The following is a 19,157-nucleotide window of genomic DNA, read 5'->3' as shown; positions in this document are numbered from 1 at the left end:
ACAGTTTTGCATCCTTAAGCTTCACAGAACACTTTTCTCGTTTCTTGACTTCAAGTGGACAAGATAGTAGAAAGTAAAACAAAGCTGGGACATTGGAAAGCACTTGGGATTGCTAGAAATTGAAGGAGAAATTGAAGGAGAAAAAGAGAAGCAAACTAGAATTGTGGCTAATCTGGACATAAGTGTATGACACTATGGACAATACTGTGGAGGAATATTATTCACTCTCAAATTGTGAGTCAGACATACCTCTTACATTAAATTTCGTAGATCTTCAAAGAACCCCACAGGTTTGGAATTACTATTAAATAATCAAGAAGCCAAAGGTAAAGAATGACCTCTGACACCTGCTACAACATGGATGAATCTTGGAAACACTATGCTAAGTGAAATAAGCCAGATACAAAAGGACAAATGATTACACTTATATGAAGTGCCTAGTGTGAGTCAATTCATAAAGGCAGAGAGTAGAATAAAGATACCAGGGGCTGCAAAGAAGTGTGGAATGAGGCATTATTGCTTAATAAACACAGAGTTTCTGTTAGGGATAATGAAAATGTGGATGATGGTGATGATTGCACCACACTATAAATATACTTAATGCCATTGAATTATATACCTGAAATTATTAAAATAAATTTTATTTTATGGCTATTTTACTACAATAAAAAGTCAATGGTAATTATAATGCAAGTATAAGAACTTTATCACATTGATAAATGTAGTTTCTGAGATTATTAATGTATCTATATATAAACAGATAATCAGTGAAGGATGGCTTCATTTGAAACAAAATATCTTTTAAATTCTTATTTAAAAGTCAAAACTTTAAATGCATTTCCCAAGAATATAGTCATTCTTAAACTCTAGGGAATAAAGAGTAACATAAAATGTAAAATAAACTGTTCCTTTTTTTTGGTGATGGGGGAGGCAGAATGCTATTTTACTGGAAAAGAAAAATTTAAGAAATTATATTAGTTGTCAGCAAGTCCAATGAACTACATTAAAAGGAAAGAAGCTGGAAAATGTCAAGGTAATAATATATTTAGAGGTTCCACCTACTTGAAAAAACATTAAATATATGATATGGATTTAACAATATGGATTAATTTATAAAAATAATTATATATATATTTAACATAACTTCATTTCAAATGTATGAATGTTAGTTTTAAAAGAACTAAAATTCAACCCAAATAAACCCTATGTTTGATATTTCCATTCTCAGGATTTTCAACTTAATAAAGTCTCAGATGGATAGCAAAATATGTGTATTATTTCAAGACAACCTAGGAGTCTTTACCTGAATTGATGGATTGAAATTAAAATTCACAATTAATCTTTCATATATTTAAACTTCAAAAGCTTATACAATGATATCAATGATGTAGTCATTTCATTAAAGAAGCCATCATTCATATAACTCAGACAAACTACTGACTTAAAAAAAGGACAGTGAAAACCCATTACTATGGAATGGTATAAAGGAAAGGAAAATATACTTAATATAGTATGCTTTGAATTCATTAGTTTTATTTATTTATTTATTTATTTATTGAGATGGAGTCTCACTCTGTCGTCAGGCTGGAGTGCAGTGGTATGATCTCAGCTCACTGCAACCTCCGCCTCCTGGGTTCAAACAAATCTCCTGCCTCAGCCTCCTGAGTAGCTGTGACTACAGGCGCACGCCATCATGCCCACCTAATTTTTGTATTTTTAGTAGAGACGGGGATTCACTACATTGGCCAGGATGGCCTCGATCTCTGGGCCCCATGATCCGCCCACCTCAGCCTCCCAAAGTGCTGGGATTACAGGCGTGAGCCACCGCACCTGACAGAGATTTATTTTTAAATAAGAACAGTCTGTGTTTGCATAATTATAGGCATAAATTTTGTTACAAGAATATATAAAGGGAGAAATTATATATAATTTAAAATGTAGGGCTATTTGCAAAATCTGAAATATCAAAATCACAAATTATTGAATCACGAAGACAGAAAAAATTAACAGGATTAGTAGTTTCTACAAAGTCCCTACAATGTGATAATTCTGAGAAGAGGTAAAATCACAATGAAATATGAAAAAAAAAGTTGTATCCATTGACACTAGGATAATCATACTTTAAAAGATCACAATCTTTCCTCACCTGTTCTGGGTTTGCTATAAAGTTTATGGCAGTATGGTGGCGATCATCTTCCTGTAATAAGCTGAAGGTAAACTGATAATCAATCAAAAGGCTGTCTGTAGGGAGGAAAAAAAGTACAATCCTGATATGTACTTTAAAAACTGTCTAAAAAGCAAAATTTAGGTTACAATATATTGTACACTGATATTAAAAATGATTATCGTTAAATACTAGTGGTATATTTAAGTATAACAAAATACAAATCTTCGTCCTCAATCAACAAAAAGCAAAACATAGTTATGGAAGAAGTAAGAATTATATTTATTATTTCTGATGCTATTATAAAGTTAAAACAAACATTATAGACATTCTGGAAACTATACAAAAGAGAATAAAATAAAAATTATCTATAATTTTATAACTAGAGGGAAATACAGTTAACATTTTGGTACATTTTATTCCAGTTAGAATTCTGTAGCCATAAAGATAGACATTTTCATAAAACTTCATAACTTTCATAAACTCAAAATTCTTTGAAAACATGAAGTTTGATAGCTAAATAATATTTATCATATACTGTAATGTATTTACTTGTTTTTCAATTGTGTTCACTTCTACTTTTAGTAATTTTTAAATGATTCTCTGATAAACATCATTTTACAGATATGACATTTATTCACAATGATACAAGGAATTCTGGGAAAAGATATTCTTAATTTTGTCCACACATAATGCTGAAACCAAGGTGAAACATTTAAATGTTATAGGACATGAGTGGCTATGCATATTACATGAGGGTGACGTATTGCTAATAACATTAAACTGCTACATTTATAAAAATTATTTCAAATTATTTTAAGTAAATACAGATTACTTCTATCTTTTGGATGCATACCTTTCATATTATACCCTTAACCATTAAAAAGTATTAATATAGAATGTACAGATTGAATTACATTAAATGAATTTATTTTTAAAACTATTAAGGCATTATTCATATGCTTACTTGTATACTTCATAAGATTCACCCTATATATTTATTGTATAATTCAGTGTAAGGCAACATTTTGTCTAAGAATTTATAGGTGTCCTTATACCTGATAACGAGAATTATGCAATAGGTCATAGTTCCAATTTTCATCTGACTGCCAAAAAATTGCAGAGGAAAATTCAATGTGCCAGTGTTCTAGGCACTGCAGATACAATAAAAAAATAAAAATTTCTGTCCTCTAGCAACTTATACTCTACTGAATGAACATCAGTCTTTTGGAGAAGAATAAACCAGTAAAGAGGAGGGAGATACTGTTAGGTAGGAGTATGCCTCCAGCTTTGAGAAGAAACATTTAGAGAATTGAGATAGTAAATGAATATGGAGTTTACCAGAAAAAAATATTCCAGGCACAGAGGACAAGTACAAAAACCTCAAATGAAGAGCAAGCCTTAACTGTGATTCTCATAAAGGCTGTGCCAGTAATACAGGCAGGAAGTAATAGAGGCCAGGGTAACAGCAGTGAAGGTCACAGGAAGTGGTTAAATACAGGGAATGCATTTTTAAGATACAGCAAACAGGATTAGCTAAATAAAAGAACGTAGCCTTTGTAAGAAAGAAAGGCAAAGTTTTTTTTTTTTAATTTTTTTCCTAAGACCAAGCAAAAATCACCATTAACTTAAACGGAGAATAGTTTGACTGCGATGGAACTTGGGGGAATAATTAGGAGCTTAATTTTAAAGATATTCCTGACTGTCTGTCCATCAGTGACAGACTGGATTAAGGAAATGTGGCACATATACACCATGGAATACTATGCAGCCATAAAAAAGGATGAGTTTGTGTCCTTTGTAGGGACATGGATGCAGCTGGAAACCACCATTCTCAGCAAACTATCGCAAGAACAGAAAACCAAACACCGCATGTTCTCACTCATAGGTGGGAACTGAACAATGAGATCACTTGGACTTGGGAAGGGGAACATCACACACCGGGGCCTATCACGGGGAGGGGGGAGCGGGGAGGGATTGCATTGGGAGTTATACCTGATGTAAATGATGAGTTGATGGGTGCTGACGAGTTGATGGGTGCAGCACACCAACATGGCACAAGTATACATATGTAACAAACCTGCATGTTATGCACATGTACCCTAGAACTTAAAGTATAATTAAAAAAAAAAAAAAAAAGAAAATGGACTAAAAAAAAAAAAAGAGATATTAAGTTTGAGAAATTTATTGAATAGCCAGATGTTGAGTCAGGCTCAGGAGCATCTGTAGTAGATAACAATTTGTAAGTTATCAGAAATTACATGGGATTGAAAGCCATGAAGGCAGGAAATAGTCTTTGCAGACAGACAAGAGGTCTGAGAGATTAGCCCTGAGGCCCACCAATGTTAAATAATCAGAGCCTGAAGAGAAACTGGCAAAGGAGACTGAGAAATGGCTACTCCAGGAGAGAAAAAGAAACCCAGAATTTAGTGCTATGGACATCAAGCAAATGCAATGTTTAAAAGACCAAGTAGTGATCATCTTGGGCAAATGCAGCTGAGTAGATTCAAAAGTACGGCTGCAGTCTTGAGAAAGAGAATATGTATTTAGAATGGAGAAAAAAATATCACTAAGGAAAAGCAAGCACTTCAAAACTATTTCCACAAATTCATCCACTCAAGCATCTTTATTTTTTCAAGACTGCAACTAAGCATTAAGAAGTCAGGAAATGAATGCCCTTTAGGAGGTAGGAACTGGGAGACTTCAGAACCTGGAGCAGTCCTGAGTAAAGGCTGCAATGCCCCAGACCTACAGACATTTTTCTGCCTATATAGACTCCAGCATCTGCCACAAATATGCCCAACCAAATTCTTGTCCAGGCATTCAAGCACGATTTTCTCTCTTCTTATATTTAATAGAGTTGAAAATACTAGATCAGCATGAAGTATCTTGTGTATGGTAATGATCAATCCTAATGTCAATTGGGCTAAAAATATAAAGCTGAAATCTAGAACAAAATTAGTATGAGTATTAATCAATTCAAGTGTCTAATAAGAATACCAATCAATGAATGTGAATTACCATAAAGAAAGAAAATTTAGACTTCTACACAAAATGTTTCCTTTTAAAGCTGCTTAGAATGAAAGTCCTCCAGAAGGCAACTACACAATTTTCCACTTAACTAGGAGATTATATATTTCTCCTCAGAATTTCAAAAATCATGATGGTGTATTTGGTTATGAATGAATAATTTACCTGGCACTTAAACATGTAACTTAATGCTGAAATATGCTCTGAACTTCTTAGCGAAGTAGGTACAGGATATAAAACATTAAAATTTAAAATATGTCTCAAATTTATCCATAAATGTACATAACTTGAAAATAAATTTTTATGCCGCCTTAATGAACTACTCTATTATGGCATAAAGAAATGACAACATGATTGACTGTAAATCAATTCAAATAATTTATTGCTTTATTGATAAATACAGATAAATGACAAATTAGCATGAAGAATAACTATGATCAAGACACGTAAGAAAACTTCAGCTTTAGATTGGGGAAATAACACAATTTATGCTGATTGGAAAAAAATTACTAGAAAAGGAAAAATTGCTAAGAGAAGACAGGGAGGAGGACTTTTGGAACTATTTCCTGAGGTAGGTAAAAGGTGATGAGATCTTGTGAAAAAAACATAAAGACGGAATAAACACAACATGCAGAGAGGAGATCATATTGAACAGAGCAGGAAGGGAAACGTGGTGGTGGGATCATATGGAAGTGCCCTTTTGATTGCTTGCATTTTCTCAATAAAATCAGAAAGGCCATCAGCTGAGAAAGAGAATGGAGGATGAGGGGATGGGAAATATGAGGGCAGAGGAAACATCTAAAATAGTCATCAAAAAGAGGGAAAGTAAATAGACGGAGGAAATATAGTATTTATAGTGACAGGAGACAGACAAATTCCTAGGTAGACATGGACAGGTCCCTGGTGAAAGCCAACCTTCAAGCCAAAGACAGCCTAAAGCCTGAAAATTGAACTGCCAGTTCCAGATAGAGTCCACAACTGGAGAGATACTTCTATCCCCAACCCACCAATTCTCTCTTGATTCCTTCTGTATGATGCCTTTTAACTAATTGAATGCTGCTTTTTCCAAGACCACCCATGGACCAATTAGAAAGTACCACCCTCTTCCTGCCGATTTTAAGCCCATAAAAACCCAAGACTCAGCCTCACAGAGAGCTACCCACTTTCAGGGTCCCCTCTGTCCACTGAGAGCTTGAGAGCTTTCCTTCTGTTGCTCAACAAAATTCTTCTCTGCCTTACTCACTCTCCAGTGTCCACATACCTTATTCCTCTTGGTCACGAGACAAGAACCCAGAACTCACTAAGCTGTGGGTGATGGAAAAAAAAGACCTGTAACCCTCCCATTCACCAAGCCGTAGGTGGTAGGAACAAAAGAGCTGTAACCCTTCATTCCACTTGCTGAACAATGGGAGCAAAAAAAGTCATTGCACACCATTCCTTCCTGCTCGCCAAGCAATGGGAGCAAAAAAGACACTGGGTTCCACTCCCTCCCACTCACTGAACTACAGGAATGAAGAAGCTGAAACAGTATGAGATTGGTGAGTATGCATTTAAAGTGAGACTGGTTAGTATATTTGTATGTTTTTCTACAGCAAAGTGTTCAAAAAAAGCTTCGAAGTTAGTTGATATTGCATTAGAGTATTGTCTGTTGATAGAGGATGAAGTAAAAACAGGGCAATGAAGTTGAGAATATATTCATAAGAGAGTATTATATATATATTACTATTCAAAAATTTATTTTCATTATTATTATACTTTAAGTTCTGGGATACATGTACAGAACGTGCAGGTTTATAACACAGGTATACATGTGCCATGGTAGTTTGCTGCACCCATCAGCTGCAGATGCTGTCATCTGCATTAGGTATTTCTCCTAATGCTATCCCTCACCTTGCCTGTCACCCCGACAGGCCCCAATGTGTGATGTTCCCCTCCCTGTGCCCATATGTTCTTATTGTTCAACTCCCACTTATGAGTGAGAACATGTGGTGTTTGGTTTTCTGTTCTTGTGTTAGTTTGCTAAGAATGATGGTTTCCAGCTTCATCCATGTCCCTCCAAAGGACATGAACTCATTCTTTATTATGGCTGCATAATATTCCATGGTGTATATGTGCCACATCTTCTTTATCCAGTCTAACATAATGGGCATTTGGGTTGGTTTCAAGTCTTTGCTATTGTGAAAAATGCTGCAATAAACATATGTATGCATGTGTCTTTATAGTAGTATGATTTATAATTTTGGGGGTGTATACCCAGTAATGGGATTGCTGGGTCAAATGGTATTTCTAGTTTTTGATCATCAAGGAATCGTCACACTGTCTTCCACAATGGTTTAACTAATTTACACTCCCACCAACAGTGTAAAAGCATTCCTATTTCTCCACATTCACTCCAGCATCTGTTGTTTCCTGACTTTTTAATGATTGCCATTCTAACTGGTGTGAGATGGTGTCTCATTGTGGTTTTGATTCGCATTTCTCTACTCACCAGTAATGATGAGCTTTTTTTCATATTTTTGTTGGCCACAGAAATATCTTCTTTTAGAAGTGTCTGTTCATATCATTTGCCCACTTTTTGATGGGGTTGTTCTTTTATTGTAAATTTATTTAAATTCCTTGTAGATTCTGGATATTAACCCTTTGTCAGATGGATAGATTGCAAAAATTTTCTCCCATTCTGTAAGTTGCCTATTCACTCTGATGACAGTTTATTTTGCTGTGCAGAAGCTCTTTGGCTTAATTAAATCCCATTTGTCAATTTGGGCTTTTGTTGCCATGCTTTTGGTGTTTTAGTCATGAACTCTTTGCCCATGCCTATGTCCTGAATGGTATTGCCTACGTTTTCTTCTAGGGATTTTATGGTTTCAGGTCTTACTTTAAATATTTCATCCATCCTGAGTTAATTTTTGCATAAGGTGTAAGGAAGGGGTCCAGTTTCAGTTTTCTGCTGATGGCTAGCCAGTTTCCCCAACACCATTTATTACATAGGGAATCCTTTCCTCATTGCTGTTTTTGTCAGGTTTGTCAAAGATCGGATGGTTGTAGATGTGTGGTATTATTTCTGAGGCCTCTGTTCTGTGCTACTGGTCTATATGTCTGTTTTGGTACCAGTACCGTGCTATTTTGGTTACTGTAGCCTTATAGTACAGTTTGAAGTCAGGTAGTGTGATGCCCCCAGCTTTGCTCTTTTTGCTTAGGATTGTCTTGACTATGCAGGCTCTTTTTTGGTTCCATATAATTTAAAGTAGTTTTTTTCTAATTCTGTGAAGAATGTCAATGGTAGCTTGATAAGAATAGCACTGAATGTATAAATAACTTTGGCCAGCATGGCCATTTTCACAATATTGATTCTTACTATCCATGAGCATGGAAGGTTTTTCCATTTGTTTGTGTCTTGTCTTATTTCCTTGAGCAGTGGTTTGTAGTTCTCCTTGAACAGGTCCTTCACATCCCTTCTACGTTGTATTCGTAGGTATTTTATTCTCTTTGTAGCAACTGTATGGGAATTTGCTCATGATTTGTCTCTGTTTGTCTATTATTGGTGTATAGGAATGCTTGTGATTTTTGCACTTTGGTTTTGTATCCTGAGACTTTGCTGAAGTTGCTTATCAGCTTAAGGAGTTTTGGGGCTGAGATGATGGGGTTTTCTAAATATACAATCATATCATCTGAAAACAGAGATAATTTTACTTCCTCACTTCCTATTTGCATGCCCTTTATTTCTTTTTCTTGCCTGATTGCCCTTGCCAGAACTTCCACTACTATGTTGAATAGGAGTGGTGAGAGCAAAAATCCTCAACAAAATGCTACAAGCCAAGTTCAACAACACATTAAAAGGACCACACCCCATGATCAAGCAGGCTTTATCTCTGAGATACAACGATGGTTCAACATATACACACCAATAAATATGATACACTACATTAACAGAATGAAGGATAAAAATTATGTTATCATTAACAGATGCAGAAAAACATTTGACAAAGTTCAACACCCTTTCATGATAAAAATACTGAACAACTAGGTATAGGAGAAACTTAACACAATAGAGACCATATGTGAATAGCCCACAGCTAACACCATATTCAATGATAAAAAGCTGTAAGTATTCCTTCTATGTTCCAGAACAAGGAAGGGATGCCCACTCTCACCATTTCTATTCAAGACGGTATTGGAAGTAAGGTCCAGAGCAATTAGGCAAGGAAAAGAAAAGGTATCTAAATCAGAAAGAAGTAGTAATCTCTGTTTGCTGATATTATATAGATAAAAGACTAAAGGCTCCACACATACACACACACAAACACAAAAATCTGTTAGAACAAATAAATTCAACAGTGTTGCAGGATACAAAATCAACATACAAAAATCTGTTGCATTGCTATACACTAGCAACGAACTATCTGAAAAAGAAATTAAAGAAAACATTCTTACAATGGCATCAAAAGAAATAAAATACTTAGAAATAAACTTAACCAAAGAGAATAAAGACTTGAACATTAAAAACTATAAAACATTGACAAAAGAAATTAAACACAAATAAATGACATCCCATGTTCATGGACTGGAAAAATTAATATTGTTAAAATGTCCATGCTAGCCAAAGTGATCTACAGATTCACTGCAAACTCTATCAAAATCCCAGTGCCTTTCTTTTACATAAATAGAAAAAACTCCTAAAATTCATATGGAACCACCAAATAACCCAAATAGTCAAAACGATTCTGAGTAGAAGCAAAAAGGCTGGAGGTATCATACCCCTGATTTCAAAATATATTACAAGGCTATAATAATCAAAACAGTTCCATACTGGCATGAAAAAAGATATATAGATAAATGTAACAGGGTAAAGAACCCAGAAATAAACCCATGCATGTATAGTTAACTGAGCTTTAACAAGGATGCCAAGAACACAATGGGGAAGGGACAGTCTCTTCATTAAACAGTTTTAGGAAAACTGCATATTCACATGTAAAAGAATGAAATTGGACCCTTAGACCATACACAGAAATCAACTCAAAGTGGACTAAAGATTTACATGTAAAACCTGAAATCATCAAACTCTTATAAGGAAACAGAAATAATCCTTATCAACAGAGAACTTCACAATGATTTCTTGAACGTAATACCAAAAGCACAAGCAACAAAAGCAAAAATTGACAACTGAAATTACATCAAACTAAAAAGTTTCTGCACAGCAAAAGCAACAATCGACAAAAGAAAATGGTATAAAATGAGAGAAAATATTTGCAAATCATGCATTGGACAAGGGGTAAATATCCAAAACATAAAAGGAAATCAAACAGCTATATAGCAAGTAAACAAATAACCCAATTAAAATTGGGCAAAGAGTCTGAATAGACATTTCTCTAAAGAACTCTTGTATACTGTTTATGGGAACGCAAATTGGTGCTGCCATTATGAAAAACGGTATAAAAATAGAACTACCATCTGTTCCAGCAATCTCACTTCTAGGTACATGTAGATAAAAAGAAACTGAATTCAGGATCTCAAAGTGATATCTGCACTTCTATGTTCCTTATAGCATTATTCTCAATAGCCAAGACATGGAAGCAACCTTAGTGTTTGTTGACAGATGACAGATAAAGAAACTATAGTATATACATACAATTAAATATTGTTCAGCATCAAAAAGGATGGAAATTCTGCCATTTGCAACAACATAGACAGACCTGGAGAACATGATGCTAAGCGAAATAAGCCTGACCAGAAGAACAAATACTGTATTATTCCACATTTACAAGAAATCTAAAATAATCAAATTCATACATGCAGACAGTAGTATGGGGGTTACCATGTGTTGGGATAGGAAGAAAGAAAAGGGGAAGTGTTACTCAAAGGGTACAAAGCTTCAGTTATGCAAACTGATTAAGCTCTGGTGATCTACTATACAGGATAGTAATTACAGTTAACAATACTATATTGTGTATTTTTAAAATTTGCTAACAAGTTAGGTCTTATACTAAGTGTTAAGAAAATAAATTAGTTAAATAAATAAATAACTTAAGGTGTTGGATGGATATATTTATAGTCTTGATTGTGATGATGGTTTCATGGATGTTTAATTATTTCCTAATTCATCAAACTGTGCATATTTATTGTGTACAGTATTTCTTTGCCAATTGTATCCCAATAAAGTATGCTAGAAAAATCTGTGGTGAAAGGGAGACTGCAATAAATGGCACAGGAACAAACAATAAAAATAAAAAACGAAAGTATGCATTTATATCCTATATCAAACATAAAATATCAAACATAAAAATATCAAACATAAAAATCAATTTCAGCTAATTAAAGACCTAAATATTAAAAGCAAACTTTTATAGCCTTTCAAAAATACAAGAGAGCATCTGTTATGACCTTAAGAAAGCATGTCATTAAGATCTAAACCATAAAGGAAAAAATTAATAAAGTTTAAATCCCCTGCACAATAAATATTGTTTTCAAAAAACTTTTATTTTAGGTTCAGAAATATGTGGAGATTTATTACATAGATAAACTTATGTTACAGGGATTTGCCATACAGATTTTTTTATCACCCAGGTATTAAACCCAGTATCCAAGAGTTGTCTCTCCTGTTTCCCATCCTCCACCTTCAAGTAGCCCCCAGAGTCTGTTGTACCCTTCTTTGTGTTCTTTAGTTCTCATCATTTAGCTACCACTTGTAAGTGAGAACATGCAGTATTTGGTTTTCTGTACCTGCACTGGTTTGCTAAGGATAATAGTCTCTAACCCTATCCATGTTCCCACAAAAAACATGATCTCATTTTTTACAGCTACATAGTATTCCACAGTATATGCATACCATATTTTCTTTATCCAATCTGTCACTGATGGACATTTGGGTTGATTCCATGTTTTTGCTATCGTGAACAGTGCTGCAGTGGACATTTGTGTGCACATGTCTTTATGGCAGAATGATTTATATTCCTCTGGGCATATACCAAGTAATGGGAATAGTGGGTTGAATGGTAGTTCTGCTTTTGGCTCTTTGAGGAATTGTCATACTGCATTCCACAATGGGTGAACTAATTTACACTCCAACTAAGAGTGTATAAGTGCTCCCTTTTCTCTACAACCTCACCAGCATCTGTTATTTTTTGACATTTTAATAATATCCATTCTGACTGGCATGAGATGGTATCTCTATGTGGTTTTGATTTGCATTTCTCTAATGATCAGCGATACTGAGCTTTGTTTCATATGCTTCTTGGCCACATATACGTCTTCTTTTGAAAAGTTTCTGTTCACGTCCTTTGCCCACTTCTTAACGAGGTTGCTTGTTTCTTTCTTGAAAATTTAAGTTCCATATACATACTGGATATTATATCTTTGATAGATGCGCAGTTTGCAAATATTTTCTCCCATTGTATAGGATAGTATATAGTTTCTGTTGATAGTTTCTTTGCTGTGAAGAAGCTCCTTAAGTAGATCCAACTTGTCAATTTTTGCTTTTGTTGTAATTGCTTTTGGTATCTATGTCACGAAATCTTTGCCTGTTCCTTTGTCTAGGATGGCATTGCCTAGCTTGTCTTCCAGGATTTTTATAGCTTTGTGTTTTACATTTAAGTTTTTAATCCATCTTAATTTTTATATATGGCGAAAGGAAGGGGTCCAACTTCAATCTTCTGCATATGGATAGCCAGTTATCCCAGCACTATTGATTGAAAAGGGAGTCTTCATTGCTTGTTTTTGTGAGCTTTGTTGAAGATCAGATGGTCATAGGTGTGTGGCCTAATTTCTGGCTCTCCATTTTGTTCCATTGGTCTACGTGCCTGTTTTTGTACCAGTATCATGCTGGTTTGGTTACTGTAGCCCTGTAATATAGTTTGAAGCTGGTAACTTGATGCCCCCAGCTTTATTCTTTTTGCTTAGAATTGCCTTGGTTATTCGGGCTCTATTTGGGTTCCATATGAATTTTAAAATAGTTTTGTTCTAGTTCTGTGAAGAATGCTGCTGGTAGTTTTATAGGAATAGCATTGAATCTGTAAATTGCTTTGGGCAGTATAGCCATTTTAACAATATTGACAGCTCCTATCCATGAGTCTGGATGTTTTTCCATTTGCCTGTGTCTTCTCTTTGAGCAATGGTTTGTAATTCTGACTGTAGAAATCTTTCACCTCCCTGGTTAGCTGCATTCTAAGGTATTTTATTCCTTTTGTAGCAATTGTGAATGGGATTGCCTTTCTGATTTGGCTTTCAGCTTGGCTGTTGCTGATGTATAGGAACACTAGTAATTTTTGTACATTGACTTTGTATCTGACAACTTCACTGCAGTTGTTTAAAAGTTGAAGGAGCTTTTGGGCTGAGACTATAGGATTTTCTAGATATAGGATCATGTCTCTTGGAAAGAAGGATAGCATTCCTTTGGATGCTCTTTATTTCTTTCTCTTGCATGATTGCTCTGGCTAGGACTTCTAATACTATGTTGAACAAGAGTGGTGAGAGAGGGCATCCTTGTCTTGTGCCAGTTTTCAAGGGGAATTATTCCAGCTGTTGTCCATTCAGTACATTATTGGCTGTGGGTCTGTCATATATAGCTCTTATTATTTTGGGGTATGTTCCTTTAATACCTAAGTTACAGAGTTTATAACATGAAGGGATATTAAATTTTATAGAAAGCTTTTTCTGCACCTATTGAGATAACCATGTTGTTTTTGTCTTTAGTCCTGTTTTTGTGATGAATCACATTTATTGATTTGCTTGTGTCAAGCCAAACTTGCATCCTGGGGATGAAGCCTACTTACTTGATTCTGGTGTATTAGCTTTTTGCTGTGCTGCTGGATTTGTTCTGCAAGTATTTTGTTGGGGATTTTTGCATCTATGTTCATCCAAGATACTGGCCTGAAGTTTTCTTTTTTTGTTGTGTCTCTGCCAGGTTTTGGTATCAGGATGATGCTGGCATTGAAACAGAACATTTTCCCTGACCCCTTCATGGGTCTCAGAAAAGGGGTGCCTCACTCAGCACACAGCTCTTAAATAACCCCGTGTGGGAGGGGGAGCATGCAAGTGAGCAGGTGCAGGAACCGGGATGAATGCTTCTGGGTGCCGGCAGAAGCAAAACTCTGTGCAGTCCCATGGTTTTGGGTCTGGGGAGTACTCAAAACCCCTGAAGCCCCAGAGGGCATGTGTTACAGTGTCTTTTTAGCTTTGCCATCCTTGGAAGGCTTAAGTGTTAAATAGCTCCAGTGTCCACACCCATGGCTCCTGAGCTCTTGTTCAGCATCCAGGAAGAATCAGGTTGCATGAACAAATTGGAGGGTGGTGAATATGGAGGATTTTATTGCCAATGAAAGTGGCTTGTAGTGGGAAGGGGAGGTGGAAAGGATATGAGGTGAGAAGGTGGTCTTTCCCTAGAGTCTTGCTCTCCCCAGCCAAACTCTTCTCTGATATTCCCCGTCAAGCCATCCCTCTGAAGTCAAGCTGCTTCTCTCCAATGTCTGGCTGCTGCTTCTCTTCTCTCCTTTTCTGCAGCTCATCTGCCAGTGGAGCCTGTGGTTTTTATAGGTACAGAATGGGAGGGTAGGGCGGACCAGGGTGATTTTGGAAAAGGCAACATTGGAGCAGAAAAATGGGGATAGAAATTTCTCACTTTGGGAGACTGTTCGAGGCTTGATGATGGGGCCCTCCCAGGGACTGCCCTCTTCTACCCAGTGTTTTCCTGCCTCCTGTCCATATGAGTATCATAGAATGATTTGGAGAGGGGTCCCTTCCCCTCAATTTTTTGGAATAGTTTCTGTAGGAATAGTACCAGCTCTTCTTTGTACATTTGGTAGAATTCAGCTGTGAATTCATCAAGTGCTATGCCTTTTTTTTTTTTTTTTTTTTTTTTTTTTTTTTTCCGGTTGGTTGGCAGGCTATTAGACTGGAGCAAAAGTAATTGCAGTTTTTGCCATTACATTCAATGGCAAAAACTGCAATTAACCTGATATTCATTACTAATTCGATTTCAGAGCTCATTATTGGAGTGTTCAGGGAATCAATTTCTTCCTGGCTCAGTCTTGGGAGGTTGCATGTCTCTAGGAATTTATCTGTCTCTTCTAGGTTTTCTAGTTTGTGTGCATTGAGGTGATCATAGCAATTACTGATGGTTGTTTTTATTTCTGTGGGGTCAGTGGTAGTATTCCCTTCATCATTTCTGATTACATTTATTTGGATCTTCTCTCTTTTCTACTTTAATAGTCTAGCTTGCAACATATCTTATTAATATTTTCAAAAAACCAACTCCTGGATTTGTTTATCTTTTAAATGGTTTTTTTGTGTGTCTTGATTTCCTTCAGTTCAGCTGTAATTTCAGTTATTTCTTGTCTTCTCCTAACTTTAGGGTTGATTTTTTCTTGCTTCTCTAATTCTTTCAGTTGTGATGTTAGTTGTTAATTTGAGATCTTTCTAACTTTTTGATGTGGGCATTTAGCCCTATGAATTTCCCTCTTAACACTGCCTTAGCTATGTCCCAGAGATTCTGGTATATTTTAGCTCTGTTCTCCCTATTTTCAAATAACTTCTTGATTTCTGCCTTAATTTCATTATTTATCCAAAAGTCATTCCGGAGCATGTTGATTAATTTCATGAGCAATTTTCTTCATCTTGACTTCTATTTTTACATGGTCCAAGAGTGTGTTTGTTATGATTTCAGTTCTTTTGCATTTGCCAAGTATTCTTTTATATCCAATTATGCGGTCAATATTCAATTTTAGGGTAGGTGCCATGTAGCAAAGAGAAGAATGTATAAAGGTCCTTTTTAACAAAGATCAAGAGCCAACTCATAGGCTATGAGAAGATATTTGCTGTATATATAATGTACAAAAAATTAATATCCAGAAGCTATTAAATTAAAACTAGTACAAATCAAGAAAATGCCAACAATATGAAAAAGACAAACTACAAAATAAGAAAAAGACAAAGAATAAGACCAACAATTCAAAGAAGAGAAACTTAAATACACAATAAATATGTAAAATGATATTAAGTTTCAACAAGTCATAAATAAAATGCAAGTAAAAACAAGATAGATATTCAAAACCATCCAATTGGCAAATATTAAAGAGAATAAAAATACAAAATGATGATGAGGAAGTGGAAGAAAAGTATTGCATACCTTAGTGGAGCATAAATTAATATAAATATTTGCAGTGTAATCTGGGAAAAATCTTATAAATCTGCAATTCCACTCCTAATTGTATACCTCAAGGAACTTCCAGTTCAAGTAGAAATGTATAAGAATTTTAACTCCAGGCCGGGCGCGGTGGCTCAAGCCTGTAATCCCAGCACTTTGGGAGGCCGAGACGGGCGGATCACGAGGTCAGGAGTTCGAGACCATCCTGGCTAACACGGTGAAACCCCGTCTCTACTAAAAAGTACAAAAAACTAGCCGGGCGAGGTGGCGGGCGCCTGTAGTCCCGGCTACTCGGGAGGCTGAGGCAGGAGAATGGCGTAAACCCGGGAGGCGGAGCTTGCAGTGAGCTGAGATCATGCCACTGCACTCCAGCCTGGGCGACACAGCGAGACTCCGTCTCAAAAAAAAAAAAAAAAAAAAAAAGAATTTTAATTCCAGAATTATGTATTATTTTGAAAAATTAAGTACAACTTAGATGCGCATCAAAAATAGAATGAATAAATGTTATATCTGTAGAAATATTCTACATAAGTAAAATAAATGCACTACAGCTGCATATATTAGCATTGATAAATCTCAAATATGTTGCACATAAAAGTAATTTGTAGGATTCACAGCGTATATAATTTTTATGTTTTTTAAATAATGTGGTATAGTATTACTTTTTATGGATGATTAAGTGAGCTAATAAATAAAAGGTACTTATAACAGTGTTTGACATATACTAAAGTACTCAATAAATATTGATTATATATATTGCAAATAAATAACATTAGCATAATAAGGACAAAACAAAATACAATTTGGTGGCTCCATCTAAAAAAAGACACAAAAAAATTCAACTCTATTGGTGATGTTTACTTTCTTTTTAAAAAATCTAAAGGAAATATAGCAAGGTGCTAAGCTTTATTAAAGCTTGGTAACAGGTACATGATTTTTAAGTATATTGTATATACCATAAAATATATATACTACATAAATAAAAGTATATATACTATAATTTTTAACACATTTTAAATTTCCATAACTTAAAAATAGATAAACTATTCTTTATGTTTAAATATGCTGGGAACACTTAATGGAAAACTTTGTGAATAGAAAAAAATATTGAATAGCTGTATTTCAAAGCTTGAAGAATCAAAGCTATAAGTATCTATAAATCAACCTTTTGATTTTAAAGAACCCAGAGTTTTGAACCACTTTAAATGATATATGTAACTCGTTTTTAAATATTTTGGCAAACAATCAGCAAACCACCTCTCTTAATTCCAAAAAAACAGAGATCCACAATTAATTTCCCAATTTTATATAAAAATAGAGTTTATAAAAAATAGGTAAAATTGATAGAAAGAAGGACCTCTCTTCTTTACCCCTTTCCCTTTTTGTATGAGCTTGGTAGAACTTCAGGAGAATACAAAGTCATTCACACTTCAGGCTCCAAATTCCAATTGCACAGTTTTTTTTAATCATAAAAACAAAAAGATACGAAAAGTTAACATTTTTGCTTTTCTTACATTATTTTGACTTGCAATGGTAAGAAGAGAAAAAGAGCAAAATCTCATTTTGATACTAATAGATGAAGTAGATACAATTAATTAAGTACAGTGTTTTTTTAGTTATTTAAAATACCCATGGGAAACATGTCAAGAGAAAGATAAAATCTAAAAAACATTGACTCCACGAAATTAAAGATGAAAAATGAGATAATAACACCAAAGATTACAATAAAAAGAGAGCTGAATAAATTACAAAAGGAAAAACAAAAAATTAATAATGTAATGGCAAAATTTAAAAAGTTAATATGAGAATCAGAAAACAGAATAATTAATACATCATAAGACCGAAATAGTGTTATGTAGGTCAAATATGAAAAAGCCTCCCAAAATAGAAATAGAGATGAAAATCACTCAAGAGAAATGATACACAGAAAAATTCACTGTATGCATGACTAATGCAGTTAGAGCAGAGATCATAATGAGATGAAGGGTAGCACATATAATATATTAAATAAAGAAAAAAATCTGATGATGAAGAAAACCTAAATATTTAAAGGAAGTATCTTGTATAAATATAAAAAGCATATTATATTATACCAATATTATTCATAATAGACAAAATGTAAAAACAACCTATGTCCATCAACTGAATGGTAAACAAAATGTGATATGTTCACACATAAAATGTTATTTTGTCATGAAAAGAAATAATGTAATGATATCTGCTATAACATGAATAAACTTCAAAAATACTGTGCTAATGAAAGAAATCAGTCACAAAAGACCACATATTCCATAATTTCATTTGTTATGTCCAAAATAGACAAATCCCATACAGAAGATAAATGGTAGCCACTAGCTAGTGAAAAAAGAATGATAAGTGACTGCCGATACGTACAGGTTTCTTTTTGGAGTGATAAAAATGTTCCAAAATCAGTGCAGATGGTTGCACAACTGTGTATATATTAAAAGTTACTGAATTGTACACTTTAAAATGGCGACTGTCATGGTTTTTTGAAAATATCTCTATGAAGTTATTGTTAAAAAAAAAAAAAAACTACAGAAATCCAAGCATGTCCATGTAGGTATGTGCAGGCACACACACACACACACACACACACACTGAGACAAATGAGTTATTTACAGAGTAAGATTAGGCAACATGCCAAGTGTACTTTTTTTTTTGAGACGAAATCTCGCTCTGTCACCCAGGCTGGAGTGCAATGGCACAATTTTGGCTCACTGCAACCTCCGCCTCCCGGGTTCAAGCGATTCTCGTGCCTCAGCTCCTGAGTAACTGGGATTACAGGCGTGTGCCCACACATCCCGCTAA

The 19,157-nt window shown here is 34.8% G+C and overlaps 1 protein-coding gene across 4 annotated transcripts in view; it reads right to left on the bottom strand.

Annotated features, from left to right (window-relative positions):
* ATRNL1 (attractin like 1) overlaps positions 1-19,157 on the bottom strand; it is an 827,091-nt gene that overhangs the window by 471,476 nt on the left and 336,458 nt on the right. For all 4 annotated transcript variants that reach the window (XM_050804667.1, XM_050804668.1, XM_050804669.1 and 1 more), the window contains one exon: positions 2,147-2,241. In XM_050804667.1, coding sequence (XP_050660624.1) covers positions 2,147-2,241 — 95 coding nt within the window. The remainder of the gene's footprint in view (positions 1-2,146; positions 2,242-19,157) is intronic.

The sequence above is a fragment of the Macaca thibetana genome, chromosome 9, assembly GCF_024542745.1.
Source record: "Macaca thibetana thibetana isolate TM-01 chromosome 9, ASM2454274v1, whole genome shotgun sequence".
Taxonomy (NCBI): domain Eukaryota; kingdom Metazoa; phylum Chordata; class Mammalia; order Primates; family Cercopithecidae; genus Macaca; species Macaca thibetana.
This window is presented reverse-complemented; position numbering and strand designations above follow the sequence as displayed.